This window comes from Manis pentadactyla, chromosome 5 (genome assembly GCF_030020395.1).
Source record: "Manis pentadactyla isolate mManPen7 chromosome 5, mManPen7.hap1, whole genome shotgun sequence".
Lineage (NCBI taxonomy): Eukaryota > Metazoa > Chordata > Mammalia > Pholidota > Manidae > Manis > Manis pentadactyla.
In genome coordinates, this window is record NC_080023.1 from 3,612,786 (window position 1) to 3,632,869 (window position 20,084).

At 53.4% G+C, this 20,084-nt stretch overlaps 1 protein-coding gene and 1 long non-coding RNA gene across 3 annotated transcripts in view; one reads left to right on the forward strand and one right to left on the reverse strand.

Annotated features, from left to right (window-relative positions):
• Nucleotides 1-5,659: 5,659 nt before the first annotated feature.
• Nucleotides 5,660-18,448, reverse strand: LOC130683762 (uncharacterized). The gene is made up of 2 exons (XR_008997665.1): nt 18,201-18,448; nt 5,660-6,188 (listed from the first exon to the last, which is right to left on the reverse strand). It is a non-coding gene; the product is annotated as an uncharacterized LOC130683762 (long non-coding RNA).
• Nucleotides 18,449-19,063: 615 nt separating this feature from the next.
• Nucleotides 19,064-20,084, forward strand: part of NELFA (negative elongation factor complex member A) — a 29,761-nt gene continuing 28,740 nt past the window's right edge. The window contains exon 1 of one of the 2 annotated variants that reach the window (XM_036921437.2): nt 19,064-19,297. In XM_036921437.2, coding sequence (XP_036777332.2) covers nt 19,088-19,297 — 210 coding nt within the window. In that variant the 5' untranslated portion in view covers nt 19,064-19,087. Of the gene's footprint in view, nt 19,298-19,551; nt 19,698-20,084 lie in introns of those variants that run through there. The other variant, XM_057502057.1, reaches the window with a different exon arrangement.

The following is a 20,084-nucleotide window of genomic DNA, read 5'->3' on the forward strand; positions in this document are numbered from 1 at the left end:
CACGGGCGATGGAGGCGGGAGGACTGCCCGAAGGAGGCGGTGTCTGGGCGGAACCTCTAGAGCCGCCGCGGGCGGGAGTAAAGCAATACTCGGCTAGAGCCTCGTGGCGCTGGGCCTGGGGTGTCCCTGGGCGGATCCGCAGGCTGCGGCCGACGCACGCGAGGGGCTGGGAGGCCACTGAAAGCGAAGGTACGGTTCCCGCACGCCCCTGGCCGGCGGGGTCCAGGCAGGTGGGCTCTCGGCGGAGGTCTGCCCCCCCTCTGCTCGGCAGGCTGGCCGGCCCTTGTCCTGGCCTCAGGCGAGAGGGGCCGGGAGGTTCCCCCCCGCCTGCCCGGCCTCTCTCTCCGCCCCCCGCCCCCCAGCCTGGAGGTCCCCGCTCTGTGACTTCGGGGGGGGGGGGGAGCTTGGCTTCTCTGTGCCCTTTGCCCAGTTCCGCCTCCCGTGAACGAACAGGGTTGTTGGAAATAACCTAGTGGGCGCCGGAGGCGCGCGGATGCCGGGTCACCTTTGGGCCCAGCCCACGCGGCGGGGAAGCCCCCTCATCTTAGAAGGATGGTCGCTCTTGGCGTCTGCTTGGCCTCTACGAGGCCCGGAGCCCACGCAGAGGCCGCGACCTGCGGGGCAGCGCCAGGTTCCCCTCCTGGTGGGCGGTGCCGAGCGCAGCCCCTCCGGCCCATCCCCGGGCCTGGGGCCGGTTGCCGCCCAGGCACGGGATGCGGATGCCCGCGGCCCCGGCCGGACGCGGGTTTCCTGACCCAGAGGAGGCGGCGGCGCTCGTGGCCGCCACTCTCTCTGGTTCTGGCAGACGCCGGGCCGAGCGTCCGGCCCAGCCTCGGGCCCTCGCGGACAGGGCCGCACTGCAGCCCCGACCTGGGCGGGGAGGGATGTCCAGAGATGCGCGCAGGCCCCGAGGGGTTAGGTGCCTGCGGACCGGGTTCCCGGACGTGCTCACTTCCGCGCCCTTTACCCGGAGCCCCACGCCCGGGGCGCGCGGTCACGGCCACAGGTGGAGCGGGAAGCGGAGCCGGCCGGCCTGGCGCCCGCAGCGCAGAAGGCAGAGCCCCGCGCAGGCACCGCGCAGCAGCCCCGCGGCCACTTGGTCGGGACGCGCGCCCCCAAGACGCCACAAGACACTGGCTTTTTTTCTGCTTGTCGGTTCCATGCCGCCCCAAGCTAGTGACCGGCTCCTGTGCCTCGCTCCCCGCCCGCCCGCGCCGCCGCCTCCTTGTGCGGAAGGGGAACCGGCCCATCCCAGAAGTAAGGCTCCGGCTAGACCTCAGGCGGCCGGTACTGCGCAGCCGCGCTTCTTCCCCCCGACCCCGCAGCGCTGCAGACCCAAGTGCGTCCTGATAGGAAGTGGCCGCTGGTCCGCTGCGTGAGAGCACCCGGCTTGTGCCCCCGTGGCACCCCGGGTCCATCAGCGCGCCCCTTCTCCCACTTGCCCCGCGCCCCGGGATCCTCTCCTTACGGCTCCTGTCGTCCCACAGGCCAAGCTGACCATCCCTGCCCTCCACACACCCTCGAGCCCCTGGCCGCGCCCTCGCCACGACCGTGCGCCCCTCCCGAGGGGCGGAGCCGCTGGATGTCGGGGGAGGGCCCTGGGCGGCCACGGGGCTGTCGGGGTCCTGAGTGCGGGAGCCAGGTGCCCCCCGCCCCACCCCCGGGGCTGGTGTCCCCCCCGCCCCGGCCCGCCTTCCTCCGCTTCCCCGGGCGCACAGGATTTTCCCTCTCCCCTGGTCCTTCCTTCGGCAAACGGGCTGGTTTCTTTCACACCCAAACGAAACGGACTTCCGCGCCCGCAGCCCCCGCACCTCCCCTCGCTGTCCAGTTCCCCCCCCCCCCCGCCCGCTCCTGCCCCGCCGCGCCCTTGAGCTGCCCTGGCCCACCCGCAGACCCCAGGGACCAGTCCACAGACCTCCCACAGGCCATCAGCGGCGCGAGGTCCCTCCCCTCCGCGCTGCACGGTGCCCCGTCGCGGCGCTGCCAGGCAGGCCTCTGCGCCCGCTTCCGCAGGGCCACGTCTTGGGCCTCTTCTCCACCTACACCCCATCCTTTGTGACTGAATTCAGCTGCGGTTGTGAAGGCCAGCCGTGTAGCTCCGGGTTCGCGTGTCCAGCTGCCCGCACATCACTAGGAGAAGAGGCCTCAAAGACAGGCAGCCCAACACGGAGCTAACGACACCCTCCACTGCGGCTTCTCCCCCAGAAAACTCAGCTCTGCCCACAGCTTTCCCCGTCTCGGCGGAGGGCCGTGCATCCCTGCAGATGCTCAGAGGAAACCCACGTCCGTCCCTCTGGAAATCCTGGCCGCTCACACTCGGAGCCACCAGCATCTCTCTCCCGCGCCTGCTGCCCTCACCCGGTCCTCCACCGTGCAGTCTCCCTGCTGCCTGCCTCCTGGTGGTCCAGCCTCCGGAAGAAAACCAGAAGGACCTTTTTTATAACCCGTTTTGAATTGTAAAAGTATGCACAACATAAAATATGCCATTTTAACCATTCCTAAATGCCCAGGTCAGTGGGTTGAGCGCATGTCCCCACCATCATCTCCAGGATTTCGCATCTTCCAGCTGAAACTGCCCCAGTTAAACACCAGCTCCCCAGCCCCTCCCACCCGGTCCTTCATTCCCACCCTCTGTTCTGTGTCTCTGACGACCCCCCCTAGGGCGTCGTATGAGTGGCACCTACAGTGCATATCCTTTTGTGTCTGGCTTATCTCAGCGTTGTGTCCACCAGGTTCCCTGTGTGAGACATGCCCGCAATGCCCTCCTCTTCAAGACTGAATAATATTCCCATGTGGGTGGACAACCTTGTGCTCAGCCACTCCTCTGCAGGTAGACACTTGTGTTGCTTCCATGTTTTAGCCCTTATGAGTAATACTGCTGTTATGACATAGTGATTTGAAAGAGGGACCTTTTAAATCATCACGTGCAGTCCTCTCTCTGCTCACAGCCCTCCACAGACCCTGCCACACCTGCGACCGTCAAGCCCTAACGCGGCAGGGATGCAGATACCTGTGACTTCCCTGCCCAGCCACACCAGCCCCGAACCCTCCTGCCGCGGACCCTCTGCCTCTCCTGCCCCAGGGCCTTTGCTCAAGCCGGGCCTGCTGGTCCCCACGGACAGCCGCGGGCTTCTCCCTCCCTGCCTTGCCTCTCCGTGAAAGCCGGCCCACCCGCCCAGCGAGGCGGCTGCCGGCCCGCCTTATCTGTGTCTACGTCAGTCGGCTCCGGCTGCTGCAACAAAATCCCACAGACCTGGGGGCTTCAGGGCTGTGAGACTGCAGTCAGGTCTGAGCCGGGTTGGCCTCTGGTGACGGCCAGCCTCTGAGTGTGTCCTCGCAGGGCCTTTTCCTTAGGGGGTGCACCCTGGTGGGGGGAGGCGTGTTTTCTGGTGTCTCTTTTCTTTTTTTATTCAATTTACTTAAAATTAAAAAGATTGTCCATTTTCCCTTCCCCCTCCTCCCTCCTCTGGAAGGGAAACAGCATTTTCTCTGTACCTCTGAGCTTGGCTTTCTTTTAGGTCCCACATATTAGTGGGATCATATGGTGTTTGTCTCAGCTTCATACTCTCTAGGGCCATCTGTGCTGTCACAGATGGGAAGATTTCATTCTTTTTCGTGGCTGAGTAATATTCCATTTTGATATGCACCACATCTTTATCCATTCATCCATCCATGGGCATTTAGGTTGCTTCCATGTCTTGCTATTGTAAATAATGCTGCAGTGAACATGGGGGTTCAGATCTCTTTCCGAGATAGTGGTTTAGTTTCCTCTGGATAGGTACCCAGAAGTGGAATTACTGAATCATATGGTAGTTTTATTTTTAATTTTTTGAGGAACCTCATACTGCCTTCCATAGTGGCTGCAGCAATAAGCTTTCCCACCAACAGTGTAGGAGGGCTCCCTTTCTCCATGTCCTCCCCAACACTTGTTATTTATCATCATTTTGATAACAGCCATTCATCAGGGGTGAGGTGGTATCTCATGGTGGTAGTGCCTCTTCTGTAAGGACACGAATCCTGTCATTTAACTTTAATTTCTCCCTTAGAGGCCCATCTGCAGATACAGCCACATAGGGTGGTGGGGTGCTACAGCCTCAGCATCTGAACATGGGGCACAATTCAGGACACAGTACCCTGCCTCCACAGCCCCGACCCTGCCTATACTTATTTTTCCCCTACACTTCCCACCTTCACACTCACTGTATAGAGTGTGTCAATTGTCCATTGTGTCCAGGGTTCAGGTGGGTGGCAACTTTGCCCTCAGACACATTTAGAAATATCTGTACCTGGAGACATTTTGGGTTGTCGTGGATGGCGTCAAGGTGCTACCGAGTCTAGCAGGCAGCGGTTTGGGGTGCCGCCCAACGCCCTGCAGTGCGCAGGAACGCCGCACCCCGAACGGCCAGCACGCTGCAGGTGAGAAGCCCCGTCGGCACCTTCCCGCTGGGACGCCAGGCCCTTGGGGCAGCAGCCTGCGTCTCTTCTGCTCTCCGCAGCATCTGGCTTCACCCTGGCACCAGAAGGTGGGCCGAGTGAAAGCAGGAGGCCCAGGTGAGCGGGACTGGCCTGTGCAGGCTCAGGGGCACGGGCCACATGGCCAGGCCTGGGAGGAGCTGCCCTCAACAGGGCTCGGGAGAGGTGGGACAGGGGGTCACTTCATCAGGAAGCCACTGCGGCCCCCAGGAGGCCAGAGGCAGATGGCAGCAGAAAAAGAGAGCTGGCTGGTGACTGGACATACCGGTGGCTGCGTGGAAGGAAGGAAGAGCCAACAGATGTGGAACCACTTTCAGAGATGAGGAACAGGTGCAGGGAGCGGTGGCCGGTTCTGTCAGAAATGGAGGTGAGAAGTGTGGGATCCCCAGGCCCAGGCTCAGAGCCAAGGTCCTGCTGGTGGTTGCAGTGAGGGCGTTGCCGGCGTTACGTACGGACTGTATACTGACACCAGGAACCTCTAAGTTCATGCCTCAGTGCTCACACTCACTTTCCAGGGCCCTCACCCCTGGCCAACCACTCCAGCTGCTGCCTGTCTGGGACCAAGGTGTGGGGCTGGGGTGCTGAATGCCATCTCAGGGGTCTGGGCAATGCCGGATCTGCTGTCTCACACTGGCCTTGGGCTCGGCCTGGGTGGTGTCTCGGAGCCTTCCCCTTCCAGAGCAGGTGTCTTCGCCCTCACTGACCCCCCCGTTACCCCTTGTTCACCTCACCAGAGGTACGGGGAGGCGGAGTCCGTAACAATCACAGAGGGACACAGGTCTGAGGGAAGGAAGGAGGCCAAGGAGACATCAAGTCTGACGGGGGGTGGGGGGAGTTGGGGGCATGGGCCCAAGGGGCAGTGGCAGAATTTGGTCTTGGTCATGTCTGGGTGACCCAGATGAGACTTTGACAGTAGAAAAGGGCTGGGAGAGGAAGTGAGAGCCAGGGCTGTGCGGCTCCACTGGTTGCTAGTTAGGCTCTGGAATCTAGTGCACACACACCACACAGTTAGCAGGAGAGGGAGACCTAGTACACCAAATCCTAACCCACAGGCCTAGGCTGATATGTGTGTTGCAGGGGGAAGGGGGAGAGAAAACCCACGCCTAACAGGCTTGTAAGTTCAGGGAGAGGAAATCCTGGGGCAAAATACCTCTAAAAACTGAAATCAGTCAGTCAAAGGGAGAAATAAAGTTTAAAACCTGTTTATTGCTTACAAACTGCAGTCCTGGGCCGGCTCTCCCCGCTGCTCCTGAAGAAGCAAGGAAGCCAGCAAGCCAGCCCCTCCCCTTAACCTCTCAGGTTCAGACACGCCCTCGGTTGCCCAGGTAATCACTCACTGACATGGAGATGAACTTCTCTCCACCCCTGGGGATATGCAGACGCACTAAAGTCAGGCAAGATATTCTAGAAGTGTTACAATTTTCCCCACAGGCCACCCCTCCAGAAATCTCGCTTTATAATCTACTTATTCCCCTTCTTCCACAATGGTCCCTGCATGAGAAAACTGGAGCACTGTGGCCCAACTAATGACATAACAATAGCAACAGCAATAAAATGGACAATCCTCAAGCCGGAGGATTCAGCTAGGTTCAAAGTCCCATGCAGATTCAGTTCATAGCCCGTCCATTCCCCAGGCAGGCGGGAGCCGAGGGTTCAGAGCCACCATCACGTGGCAGCTGCACATTCAGGCAGGGGGCGCATCCAGGCCACAAGGACTGTAGGAGAAAATAAGCGTAAGGGCGATAAGATACATGTTTTAATGACACCAGCATAGGCAAATCTTGTCCATCAGGTAGGATACATGCAAGAGAGGGGCCCTGTGATAGGACAGTGGCAGGAATGGGATCTCGTCCTGGTCTAGTACGCCAGACTTTCACCCCCCTCCCTGTGGGCGTTACAGATGGTCGATACACAGGGCTACGGGAGGTACATGCACTGGCTGTAAAGATAAAACAAAACTTCCCCGCAAGATGCTCTGACCTCCTGGACGTTTCAGGTATAATACCGTGACCTTTGGGGGCCATTCAACTGATATTCCAGGAATACACAGGAGGCCAGCTTCCAGGCCTTTCCCCGAAGGGGCCAGAAGGGCCAGCCATCACTAGTCCATGTGTTGAAATGTCCACGGCCAGGGCCATTCAACAGTGTCCCCGGGGCTTAATGCAGTTGGGGCGGGCGGCAGGATGTTGCTCTGCTGGCCGTATCCTGGCCTCAATAGCTCTTCTTTGGTTTGGACGTACAATTGTACAGGAGAGGCGGCAAGGTGCGTGAGCACGTCCACAGGGCTCAAAGCTCCTTTACGTGGCTTCTCATTCAAATGCACAGCACTGTCCACAGGCGAACTGACCAACCCCGTAGACTATTGGTGTCCAACTTCAGGCCAGATTTCAACAAACCACTGTACCTCTCTATCATGCCTGCCACGGTAGAGGTAGGATTACATGGTACATGAAATTTCCATTTTATTCCTAATTGCTGCACCCATTCTTGTAATGCGTGTCCAGTAAAGTGGGTGCCTTGATTGCTCTGTCACCTGCAGCCACAGGCTGCACAGAGATGCTCCAGGCCTCTCTTGGTCATTTGCTGATCTGCACGACATGCAAGAAAAGCAACCAATAGTCCAGTAGCCATGTCCACACAAGTCATGGCATGCCAATATCCTTCTGATGCCAGCAGAGGCCCAATATAGTCTATTTGCCACCTGACAAGGGGTACTGGCCCCCTTACTCTGGTCCCATGTTGCTGTGGGACTCGGTGTAAGTCCCTCTTCGAGCACACAAGGCACTCCTTCCAGGCTTTGCTAACTTCTTCTAAGGTCAATTGCAAGCCCCACCGACAGGCTGCAGCCTACATTGTCTTTTGCAGTGCTTAGAGGGAAATTTATAGCATTTTTAATATGCCTATATTACAACAGAAGAAATATCTATAATCAATAATCTAAGCTTCTACATTAGGTAACTACAAAAGAAGAGCAATTTAAATCCAAACTAAAAATTAGAGCAGAAATTAATGAAATTCTGGAAATTTTTGATGAAATCAAGGGAGAAAATTAATGAAAGTAAAAACTGGTTCTTTGAAAAGATCAGTAAAATTGATAGGTGTCTAGGCTAACCAAGAAATAAAGAGGACGATATACACAAATATCAAATCATTGTTGTACAACTGAAATTAATGTAATGTATGTCATTATACCTCAGTAATAATAAATAAAAGAAAGATAAGGGAGAGGATACAAATTACTAAAAACAGAAATACAATTGGGACATCAGTATTGGTCCAGTAAACATTAAGAAGGATAATAGGATTCCTCAAATAAACTAAAAATAGAAATACCACTTGACCCAGTAATTCCACTCCTAGGAATTTACCCAAAGAAAACAAGAACCCTGATTTGAAAAGACACATGCACCCCTGTTTACTGCAGCACTATTTACAATAGCCAAGATATGGAAGCAACTTGAGTGTCCATCAACAGATGAATGGATAAAAAATAAGTCGTACATATACACAATGGAATATTATTCAGCCATAAAAAGAAAAGAAATCCTGCCATTTGCAACAACATGGATGGAGCTAGAGGGTATTGCTAGAGGGTATTATGCTCAGTGAAATAAGCCAGGCAGAGAAACAAGTACCAAATGATTTCACTCATTTGTGGAGTATAAGAACAAAGCAAAACAGAAGGGACAAAACAGGATTCGACTCATAGACTAAGAAGGGACTAGTGGTTACCAAGGGGGTGGGGAGGAGGGGGAGGGGATGAAAGGTCACAATAATTCACAATCATAATATAAGTTGATCACAGGGACTGTTGAACCACTGTGATATACATTTGAAAGCAACAAGATTTAATATTGATACTTTAATAAAAAATTATAATGTAATAAGTAAATATTGTAACTATAAAAAAGGATAAAAAATGAATGTGCACTATGAACTCTATGCACAATTTTTGTCTAGAAATTGACAAATGATTCTAAAATGTACATGGAAAGGCAGAGGACTGTGAAAATTAATAAAGGAAAATGTCACTAAGGTGGAGTCGGGGTGATGGGAGCCACACCGCTGCACCTCATCCTCAGGGAGAACTGTCAACTGCAGACCCCAGCATGATTTCCACAGGCCACATTTGTTCTTCTCAGTTCTTGCCATCCCAAAGCAAAGAATTCAGTTGAGAGACTGATGGGGAGTCAGAGCCTCAGGGGGCTGTATTCTGCACACCTTGGTGGGGGAGCAACAACCCGAGTCACGGCACCAAGTATGTTGTGGGTTGTGTTTGCTCTCCTCGGTCCTTGAACCATAATGCACACAGAAAAGCCCACAGGGGAGCAAAAGTGCAATGGAGTTTTACTTTAATGAGATTATGATGAGGGATGGTTTGGGTGGTTGTTTTGTTCCATCAGGTTGGGACTGGGTTGGCCCGATCAAGAGAGGCAAGGAAGTTATCTCCCTGGAAAGCCTCTGCTGTCTTCATGTGGGACCCCTACCTGGGCAGATTTTCCTTGAACCTTGTCTTCCCCTTCCCTGGCTGCTCATGTCTGTCTACCTATCATTCCCCCCTCAAGCAGGTGGAGCCCAATTCTTTGGGCACTGGGGCAACGACTGCTCTAGCTGCTTCCTGCTGATGGAGGGGCAGTGGACATGCACTGGGTCCCAATGCTTGCTCTCTTAATCAGGATTTGGGGTTTATGACTGGTTGGCTAAGTCCTGTGGGGCCTGGGATGTGGGACATCATGCCTGGATGAAGGTTCTGGTCGCTCCAGGGGTCCCACAGAGATGGGGGGCAAGCACGTCAGAACTGGGTGACAGCTGTCTTGAATCACTGTTTGTAGATGCAGAGCCTGAAGCCGGCAGGAGAGACATTGAATAAAGAGGTCACATAAAGGCGGTCAGCAGCAAGGGCTATGATCAGTAAAATGAGGAGAGGTACCAAGGGTGACATTAGCCAGGATTTCCAGCTTGGGGCTGCCATGCCCAAAGCTCGAGTCTTATCCACAGAGTCTAGGACCTCTTGGCGTCGTCCTGTTCTCGGCCTGATTGACTGACGTAGAACATCATTCTCCCCTCAGACACAGGCAGGCCCCCCCTCCCTTGCAGCAGGGAGTCCAGCACCCTGCAGTTTGAAGAGCCACCCCAGCAAGGGAGTCTAGTCGGCTCTGAAGCCCTGTGAAGGCAGCAGCTGCTTGCCAGAAATTCTCAGCTACTTCCTGAAAGAATTGGGATTGAGTCCCTAGGAAGGAGCCTCCAGTGGCGCCCCCACAGTTCCCAGGAGACCCGGGGGCCCCGCGGCTGGTGAGAGAAGGGGTCCGACCCATTTGGCCAACTCTGACTGGTGATGCACTGGATGAAGGCAGGATGTATCGGCCACAGCCAAGGACATGTTTGCTACTGTAGAACCCGCAGCACCCAGCCCACCAGGTAGGGAGCTTAAAACAGGCTCCAGGTCTGCACACCCAGCATAGGCCCAAACAGGGGCACGGGGGGTGAAAGGGGATGAACAGGGGGGTTAAGATGCTGGCACTTCCTGTCCATTTGGAAATTTCTGCCCTTGAAGTTGAGTACTCTGGGCAGCTAAATTGGCTGCTGTGAGGGGAGAAACAACTGAGTGGTGGGTATGGTTTGATTAGGGTGGCACACTGGTCTGGAAGAGAGGGGTGCCTCAGGCCGGGTTCCAGAGTGGACGGTGCTCTGTTCTCGTGAACAAGACGGAACAGTCAGTGGATGACTGATTGAAGGGCAGACCGATCCGATGACTGCGTGGGCAGTGGGCTTCCCTTTACAAAGACCGCGCTGCCCGAGGGGGACATGGCAGGATCCTGTGGTTCAGGTGTCACAGGGCGGCTCCCAGACGGTAGGGTGAACAGCATTCTCCCAGGTCTCTGGGCTCTGTCCCGGATTCTCCTTTCCAGTCAGCACAAGCATTTCTAGAGCAGTCTGATGGGAGGGCCATTCTCACAATTCCCAGTTTTTGTAGAATATCACAGCCTAACAGGCCGGGACATTCAGGCATTAGCAGGACGCTGTGGGAAAAAGTGTGGCCTTCCGGCAGACAGCACAATGGGGGAGTAAATGGAAGAGAAGGTGGCTTACAGGTAAGTCCCAAGCAGTGCAGGCTCGTGAGTGAGGGTTTCAGGGAAGGAAGTCAGAAAAGAGTAGGTGACTCCAGTATCCAAAGGGAAAGTTACTGTCCCACCTGCTACACACATTGGTACCCTGGGCTGCAGGCCAGTGGCGGTGATATCCTGTGGTGGGGCCGACTAGAGAGGGCATCCATGCTCACTGGGCAGCAGCAGGCCTGGTGCTGCCTCAGACCCCCAATCCCTTCAGTTCAAGGGGACCAAAGGCAGCCCAGTGCCCCGCCTTTCCACATTTTGGGCAGGCAGTGACAGGTGGCCTATCCCTTTGGGGACATTCTTTGGCCCAATGTCCTGCTTGATAACAGATACAGCACCTTGTGCAGCCACCCTGGGGTGTGGATTGGGTGCCATTGGGCTGCCCGCGGCCCTGGAGGCCGCTGTCATCCGGGTGTGCCCGGCCTCACTTTTCTGCTCCTCCTCCTGGTGCCTCGCCTCTCCTCCTTTCCTTCTCCTGAGCCCTGGCCTCCACGACCTGCTCTCAGCTGCAAAACACCAAGGTTGCTATGGTAAGTATGTCACCCACCATGGCCTCTGAGTCCTGAGCTACCTTTTGGAGTTTCCTCCTAACATCCACTGCTGACTGGGTCAGAAATCTGTCTCTCGGGATGTCCCTGCCCTCATATGAGTACAGGTCCACTTTGGTATGTTTAATGAGTGCCTCTTTAAGCCTTTCTAGAAAGGTGGCTGGGTTCTCAGCGGGCCCTTGGGTCACAGCAGCAACTTTCACACAGCTGATAACCTTCTGCCTGCTGGCCTTAAGCCCAGCCTTTATACGTATCAAATAATGGTCCCCAAACCAGCATAGGTCAGACTTATTATATCGCATCTGGGATCCATGGGGGTGGATAGCTGTGTGTCCTGTGGGATAATGAGGATCTGTCAGGCGTGGGCATCACTCTCCCCAGTTCCAGGTCTGAGGGCCTGAGTCAGGATGGCCAGGGTCTCCCCAAGCCAGGTCACAGGTGACTGTCACATGTTGGAAACTCTCTGTACCACCACCAGAATTGTCAGTGTAGCTTCCCAAGGCTGTTTTAAGTTGTTAAAGTTCAGTGGGAAAGAAGGACTTATGCACCAGCTGGGGTTTGAATTCCCCTGCTGCCTCCACAAGGGGACAGACGCTCTGTGGAGGTAATGGTTGCTGTCACATACTGCGCGGCTTTTCAGATTAGGGAGACATCTGGGGACATCAGGAGGACTTGGAATATGGGAGGATTTGGGAGTAGCAGGGTGTTTGGAGGGCTGAAGTCCCCAGGGGGTTGCAGTCTGGTGGAGGGGGCCCAGGGTGAGGGGGCAAAGTAGATAGAGGTTTCTCCAAGGGTACTGGCTTGTTTGGACCCCCGCCCTCTGCAGAAGTCTTAGGTTCTGGGGTGTCACCCTCATGGAGGGCACTGGCTTTAGACCTACACGCTGCATGTAAGGCTTAGGTTCTGGGGGTCAAAGCATTCCCACTGTCAGAGGATGCAACCCAATGGGCTAGCACAGGGACCTGGGTGTTAGTTCCCCATCTAGAATTAATGGCAAGGACCGGTGAATAAGAGATCCCGACATCTCAAGGTCACTACCCAGCAGCCTAGTATGTGGTCTAGTGCCTAACAGTGCTCCAGACAGACGTCTCCACCCAGTGTGGTCATGACAGCCAAAGATATGGTACCTTTTCACTTCCATCAGTTCCCATATATTTAAATCCAGCCTGTGGGGGAGCCCTAGCACTCCATTAGGGTAAGGCTCAGTGATCAAAGACGGAGTCCAAGCGGCACCTCTAGGACACCCTGCGGGGCAACCCTTAAAAGAACCTGGCATACTCCTCCCCCTGCAATCTGCTGGAGGGACAGCATCCCCAGGGGGCAACATTCCTGGCTCCAGGACTCCCCAGTGACCTCATGCATTAGGTGGCAGCATTGCACTGAGTGGGTGGTACCCATGACTGTCCTTGTTAGAAGGGGCAGGGGTGGGGCCGTTCCAAACACACAGAGGAAATGGGAGATTAGGATTCTAGGGGCGTGATCCTCGAGATGACTCTGGTCTGATACCTGCTGGGTCTCCATTGGCCACGGTTTTGGTAGCAGTACAGGTGCTGTGGTAAAGGAGGAGGGAGAGGAGGAGGAAGCCCTCAGCTGAGCTTCCAGTCGGCAAAAGGCATAAAGGGAGGGTTCTGGCCAGCTAAGCCTTCCAGAGATCCAAGAGCCTCACCAGGGACCAGAGGAAGGGGCCAAGTCAAGGTCTGGACCCAGAGGGACCACCAAATTTGTTGGGAAAGATTATCTTGGGTTGCCCAATGGGCTAAGGCAGATGTGAGAAAAAAAGTTGTCGGGATTGGGGAGAGGTTTTGGCCATGGGCTTTGTTGCTCCTGCAGATGTCTGTGTGCACCAGCCGGAAAGGCAGGTTTGTGAGGGGAGTCGGTCGCAGTTAAGACGGACCTTCAGATGCCATTGAGAGTAAACATCTCTGTTCTCCTCTAAATGGAAAATAGGGCAAACACAACAATAAAAGAACTCTTGAGTGCAAAAGAGACAAAGGGTCATAGAATCTAGGCAAGTGAGAAGGCTCTTAGCTCGTGTGGGGAGCCGCTGGTGAAAAGAGTAAAGGGAGAAATCTCAGGTTGCCCTGGATGACATTCTCAAGGACCCAATCATGACCTGCTTCCCAGGAAGGGGTTCCTGCAAGATGAGTCCAAGAGGGTACTTCCTCCAGCCAGGTCCAGGGGACATCTCACAGCTGGAGGATCATGAGACAAGGGTCTCCAGGGGATCACCCCGGACCAGGTCCGAGGGAGGCCTCTCATGGGAGTCTTAAGATTGGTGCTGTCCTACTGACTTTGAACTGGCTTTCCTGTGTCTGAGCGTTTGATATGGTTAGGGTCTGATTAGCTGACTCGCAGATAGCACAGAAAGCGAAGAGGAAGGGAAGAAAAGAAATGCAGCAAGTAGGAGAAATTTGAGAACACAGAAAAAGAAGTCTGTGCGTGGGCATATTAAACACTGCTTGCGGACCTGCAGCAGGGTTGGAAGTGGGTGTTTACAGGGTGTACGGGTGTTGTCTTGCATTCAGCGGGGTGCCTAATGCAATCTTCCCCAGTCTGCAACCAACTTATCCTGTCACAGCAGTCTTCCTGTGGTGACCACCCTAAAGCATTTAAGTACTCCACCTATGCCTGCAGGTTGTGGCTGTTTTTGTCCGTGAGAGACGGAGGAGGGGAAGGGCTCCCAGAGGATAGGTAAGTAGTGCCTCCAACCAGGGCGGGGGAGTGCGAGTGGCTCTGAGTAGCGATCTGAGTTACGGAACCAAATATGTTGCGGGTCACATTTGCTCTCCTGCTCTTCTTGGTTCTTGTTTAAAATGCACACAGCAAAGCCCACAGGGGAGCAAAACTGCAGTGGAAATTTTATTTTAATGAGATTATGATGAGGTGAGATTTGAGTGGTTCTTTCCTTAAACCTTATCTACCCTCTCCCCTGCTGCTCAAGTCTACCTTTCTACCTAACAGAAGAATCCTCAACAGGAAGGAATCATCAATTACAGGCCCCAAATGGGAAAAAAGTACATTGCATCTCCTACAAGAAACTCAGCCAATGAGACCTTCATCATCCAAACTCTTGCTTTTCTTCAATGACTTTCATTCAAAACAACCAGTCCCAACTTCCTCCTTTTCCACAAAATAAAGGTCCTCTGTTTTGTTTGTTGGACATGCCTATAGTTTTTCCATAGCTGTGTGTCCTGAATTGCAATTCTCTGCTGTTTCTGAGTAAACCCATTCTGCTGGTAAAATAATTGACTCTTTCTTTCTTTTTTTTTTTCAGGTTAACAAGACCTAAAATAGGCAAAATAACTTTGCAAAAGAAAAAGTTGGAGAACAAACATGACCTGATTTGAAGAATGATTATAATAATCAGTAATCAAGAGTATGGTAGTAGTGCAAAAATAGATGATTAAATCAGGACAAAAAAGAGTTCAGAAATGTACCTCACACACATAGACAACAGATTTTTAGAAAAGGTTCAAAGGCAGTTCATTTGAGAAATGATAATCTTTTCAACAAATGGTGTTGGGACAACTGGCTATCAATATTTATATTTTTCATTTGTTATCATTAATATACATTCACATGAGCAACACTGTGGTTACTAGATTCCTTCCATTATCAAGTCCCCCCCACTTGATAAAACCCCATTACAGTCACTGTCCATCAGCATAGTAAGATGCTGTAGAATCACTATTTGTCTTCCCGTGCTATACTGCCTTCCCCGTGGCCCCCTGTCCACGTTATGTGTGCTAATCCTAATGCCCATTTCTCCCTTTATCCCTCCCTTCCCACCCATCCTCCCCAGTCCCTTTCCCTTTGGTAACTGTTAGTCCATTCTTGGGTTCTGTGATTCTGCTGCTGTTTTTGTCCCTTCAGTTTTTCCTTTGTTCTTATGCTCCACATATGAGTGAGATCATTTGGTACTTGTCTTTCTCCACCTGGCTTATTTCACTGAGCATAATACCCTCTAGCTCCATCCATGTTGTTGCAAATGGTAGGATTTGTTTTCTACTTATGGCTGAATAATATTCCATTGTGTATATGTACCACATCTTTTTTATTTATTCATCTACTGATGGACACTTAGGTTGCTTCCATTTCTTGGCTATTGTAAATAGTGCTGCAATAAACAAGGGGTGCATCTGTCTTTTTTAAACTTGGATCCTGCATTCTTAGGGTAAATTCCTAAGAGTGGAATTCCTGGGTCAAATGGTGTTTCTATTTTTAGTTTTTTGAGGAACCTCCATACTGCTTTCCACAATGGTTGAATTAGTTTACATTCCCACCAGCAGTATAGGAGGGTTCCCCTATCTCTGCATCCTTGCCAGCATTGCTGTTCCTAGTCTTTTCTATGTTGGCCATCCTAACTGGTGTAAGGTGATATCTCATTGTGGTTTTAATTTGCATTTCCCTGACAATTAGCAATGTGGAGCAACTTTTCATGTGCCTGTTGGCCCTCTGAATTTCTTCTTTGGAGAAGTGTCTGTTCATATCCTTCACCCATTTTTTAATAGGGTTATTTGCTTTTTGTGTGTTGACACATGTGAGCTCTTTATATATATTTTAGATGTTAACCCTTTATCGGATCTGTCATTTACAAATATATTCTCCCATACTGTAGGATGCCTTTTTGTTCTGCTGATGGTATCCTTTGCTGCACAGAAGCTTTTTAGCATGATGTAGTCCCATTTGTTCATTTTTTATTTTGTTTCCCTTGCCTGAGGAGATGTGTTCAGGAAAAAGTTGCTCATGTTTATATTCAAGAGATTTTTGCCTGTTTTCTTCTGAGAGTTTTATGGCTTCATGACTTACATTCAGGTCTTTGGTCCATTTCGAGTTTACTTTTGTGTATGGGGTTAGACAGTGATCCAGTTTCATTCTCTTGCATGTAGCTGTCCAGTTTTGCCAACACCAGTTGTTGAAGAGGTTGTCATTTCCCTGTTGTATATCCATGGCTTCTTTATTGTATATTAATTGTGGCTATCAATATTTAAAAACAAAAACTTTAACTTTCTAGCCTTGCAATCTAATGGTATCTTGTTATATTACTTTGGGTTTTTCAAGTTACTAGTAAATTAAGTATCTCTTTGTATGCTTCTCAAGTACGTGGGTTTCTCTTCTGCCTATTCTTTTGCCCATTTGTCTACTGAATTTTCTCTTTTCTCTCATTGATTTACAGACATTCCTTTTCATTTTAAATTAATCCATTTGCTCTTTGACATTGTAAATATTTCCTCCTAGTGGTCTGTCTCCTCCCTTTGTTAAGCAGAATTTTTTCTGGTGATCCAGAATTAGTTTCAAGGACATAAAACTGAGGACTCATATACCAAATACCACACACTCTACAGAAAACTACAAACAGGGTCAGAGTTATTCGGATTGTCTCAAGTTTTTGGCTAGTATGAATAAGGCTGCCATGAATATTTGCACACAGTTTACATACAGGGAATGAAGTTTCATTTCAGCTGACCAATTGTTAAGATTCAATCATTCATTATTTGACAGTATTACATTCCAATCTATTCTTTCCCCAATAAATGTATTTATCATTAAATTTCATGTGATCAACTAAAACTATTTCTCTCTCAAAGAGATTATAGTTATTAAACTGAAACTTTTGTTTAGCTTCAGCACCACTTATTTGAGAACTGCACCCATTAGTCAGTGGCACAAAGGACTTCTGCCCTAGACACAAGGGACCTCTCTGCTCAGGTAGGTAAGTTTTTGAATACTGGAGGAAATACTGCCTCAGTATACCGAATGTGCTATTCACAATGTAATGACTACAGACACAACACACTTTTACATTTAATCTTCTCAGGATTTTTCTCTGTCATTCCCATAAGTCTAGACAATCAATAAAACAACCAATCAAGCACTGATTTGCAGCATCTGCCAATATCCATGGTGTAGCACTTCTGCTATTGCTGCTGCCAGGGGGACATCAATGCAGGTGGATGGGATGAGGTGAGCGAGCAGCAATGTGATGTTACATGGCGTCCCCACTGTTCAGATATAAGTAACGTCTACAGTGGGTAACTGAAAGGAGTCAAATGTCTTGTAAAAGGTAAAGTAGTAAAATTAATACAATGAAGTTTAGCTTTTCAGTAATGGCTGTGGTTAATGACAACCTTGTAAAATTCCTGAAAACTTAAGAATTGTCTCTTGAAAGACTGTGAGCTGGCTGTGGCACACCACTGTGGGAGGGTAACTGGTGCAGTCCCCTGCAGAGGCTCTAAGTTTACCGGGGCGCTCTTTGGTCACTATCCCTCTTTGAAGAGGGTGCCTCCTAGACACTCACACACACTCCTGCAGGGACTCATGCAAGGGTCCCCACTGCAGATTATCTATGGGGTGGGCAAGTGGAAGCAATGTGAAGGTTTAATCCTAGGGGAATGGAAAGCATTTATTATGGTGCATACAAGATCTGGCACAATTTCCTCCTTGTCCGCTGAAGGCACATACACACACACACATAACAACACTTTGTCAAAGACACTTCAGGACATATTCCAAACACACTATAGAGTAGTGAGGTACTTGGCAAGAGAAGTGAGCTGTAGGATTTGATCTGGGGTCACCTGACCTCTCCACAGCTCAGGTGCAGGTGAGGCAGTGGGTACTCCTGACACCCAGCAGTCCCCATGACTGGAAGGAGGCTTCAGGCTCTGTGGGCAGAGGGGTAGGTCTGAAGGGGAGATCTGGGCCCAGAAACTCTCAAGAGGATGAGGTCCAGGCTGTGATGGGGGAGGGTCAGAGGCACGCGTTGGAAAGGCGAGGAAAGGGGAGTTACCCTCCTGAGACACTAAGGTGCCCCCTGTGCCTGCGGCCTCTTTCACCTCGGCTCAGTGTCCCCTCCTCGGAGAGGTTTCCCCGGCAGTGTCATGAGCAGGCAGATAAGTTCCCACTCTTCTGGGCTTATGACCATGCTCGGGAGTGCCTCTGAGTTTGCTGTCTCTGTCCGCCAGAAAGCTGTTCCTGGCTCTGGCGTTGCGACAGAGACCATCGGAGGCAGGCAAGAAAGCTGGTCTGGAGGAAAGGAGGGGGGCTGGGGCCAGAGAAAACTCACCTTTTGGCTGAAGCCCAGATTTTGGGCATTCCTTTAGTATGCCCAGGGCTGGCTGGAGCCCGGGGGTGATGAGAACTCCTCCCAGGCAGGACTGGCTTCCTTTCAAAGTTAGCCGACCGCTGATACCCCCTCTGCGTCTGGAAAGGGCAGGCTGAAGCCTGGCACGTGTGGGTGTCAAGACAGGGCCCAGGAAGCCCCGCTACGCCGCCCCTGAGGTCGTGGAGCAGCTGCAGGCAGAGCCACGCAGCCCTTCCTTGAGTTTGCCGCCCGGCAAGCGGCCAGCGCTGGGCGCCGGTTTGGCCACAGGTTGGCGGGCCGGGTTCGAGGACTCCTGCTCAGTGCCTTCGGGCCTGCCAGGCTTCGAGAGCCCGCACCGCCCTCCAGCGCGCGGCTCCTCCCCTGCGCGGCCCCGGCCCGGCCCTCGCGCAGGCCGGAAGCGCGGCTTAGGTCTGATGCGCTCAAGACTGGATCCCCAGCACCCGGGACGGGGCCGGACGCCCACTAGAGCTCGGTGCGCGCACGGGAGCCGAGCGAGTGACTGAGAGCCTGACCCCACTCGGAGCGCCCCTAAGTGGGCCGGTGTCTGCGCGGCGCCCTCGGAAGCAGGAGGGAAGCACCATGAGGGAGGCCGGCAGCCCCCACACCGACGGCCCCGCGACGAGCGCGCCACGCCTCAAACGTCATCTTCCACAGCCGCCTCTGCGACGTGACGGCGGCCGGAGCGGCCTCCTGGGGTTTGCCACGAAGCTCCTCGCCGAGGCCCCGCCCCTAGGGTGACGTCACCTCGGCCCGCCGGCGGGCGCCGCCATGTTGGGGGTCCTCGCCGCGGGCGCGTAGCTGTCCTCATAAGATGCCGGCTCTGCAGCGCCCGGCTTTCTCCCCCCAAGATGGCGTCCATGCGGGAGAGCGACACGGGTCTGTGGCTGCACAACAAGCTCGGCGCCACGGACGAGCTGTGGGCGCCGCCCAGCATCGCGTCCCTGCTCACGGCAGCGGTCATCGACAACATCCGCCTCTGCTTCCACGGCCTCTCGTCGGCCGTGAAGCTCAAGCTGCTGCTCGGGACCCTGCACCTCCCGCGCCGCACAGTGGACGAGGTGAGGCGGCGGCGGGCGGCGATGCGGGCGCAGGCCGGTCGCGCCCCTCGGGGCTGCCTCCCTGTGACCCGAGCCCCGGGCCCCCGCCCCCGCCCCACGGCGCTCCCCCGACCGTCCCGGCCCCCGCTCCGCCCGCACGCGTCTCCCCGCTTCACTCCGCACCCCTCGCCCAGTTCCTGCCGAGGAAGGTGGGGCGCCGCCGGGGGCAGGTCGGGAAGCGGGCGCCTGGGGCTCGGGGGCGCGAGGGCCACGCTGGCTCCCGGGCCGGCTCGTCCCAGGCTGGGGTGGCCCCCCGGCTGCTGCGCCCCGGGCCTTGCAGCCCTGGTCGACGGCCGTCTGCCCGCCTCGGCCACCCTGCTCTTCGGTCTTCTCTGCACGCTGAGGTCTTTTTATCTTTCTGGTTAGTGGGTATGTGAGATTGGTTTTCTTTTTTTTTCAGTAGAGGTATGTTGTGTTTCCTCGCAAAGTAAACAGTCGTTTTTCAAAATACTAAGCGCCATAGTTAAACATTCCCCAACTACTGCTGCAGCTGCTGTTACTATAATGATTCTTTTTTATTGTGAGATATGTACAACACCGCACAGTTGTTCATTTCAATGAAAAATAGAGCAAGGCGACCCACGTCTGCAATCCCGACGGCGCTAGGCCCGCAGGGGCGGCCGCCCCCCCACCGCCTTCGCGCCCCTCTCCCCGCCTTGGGGTCGTTTCATGGCCGATCTTGTAGCTCATCAGCTCCGCGGGCATTGCCCAGCGGGTTTTGGTACCCGGTGCGAGGCTGACGCCGCGG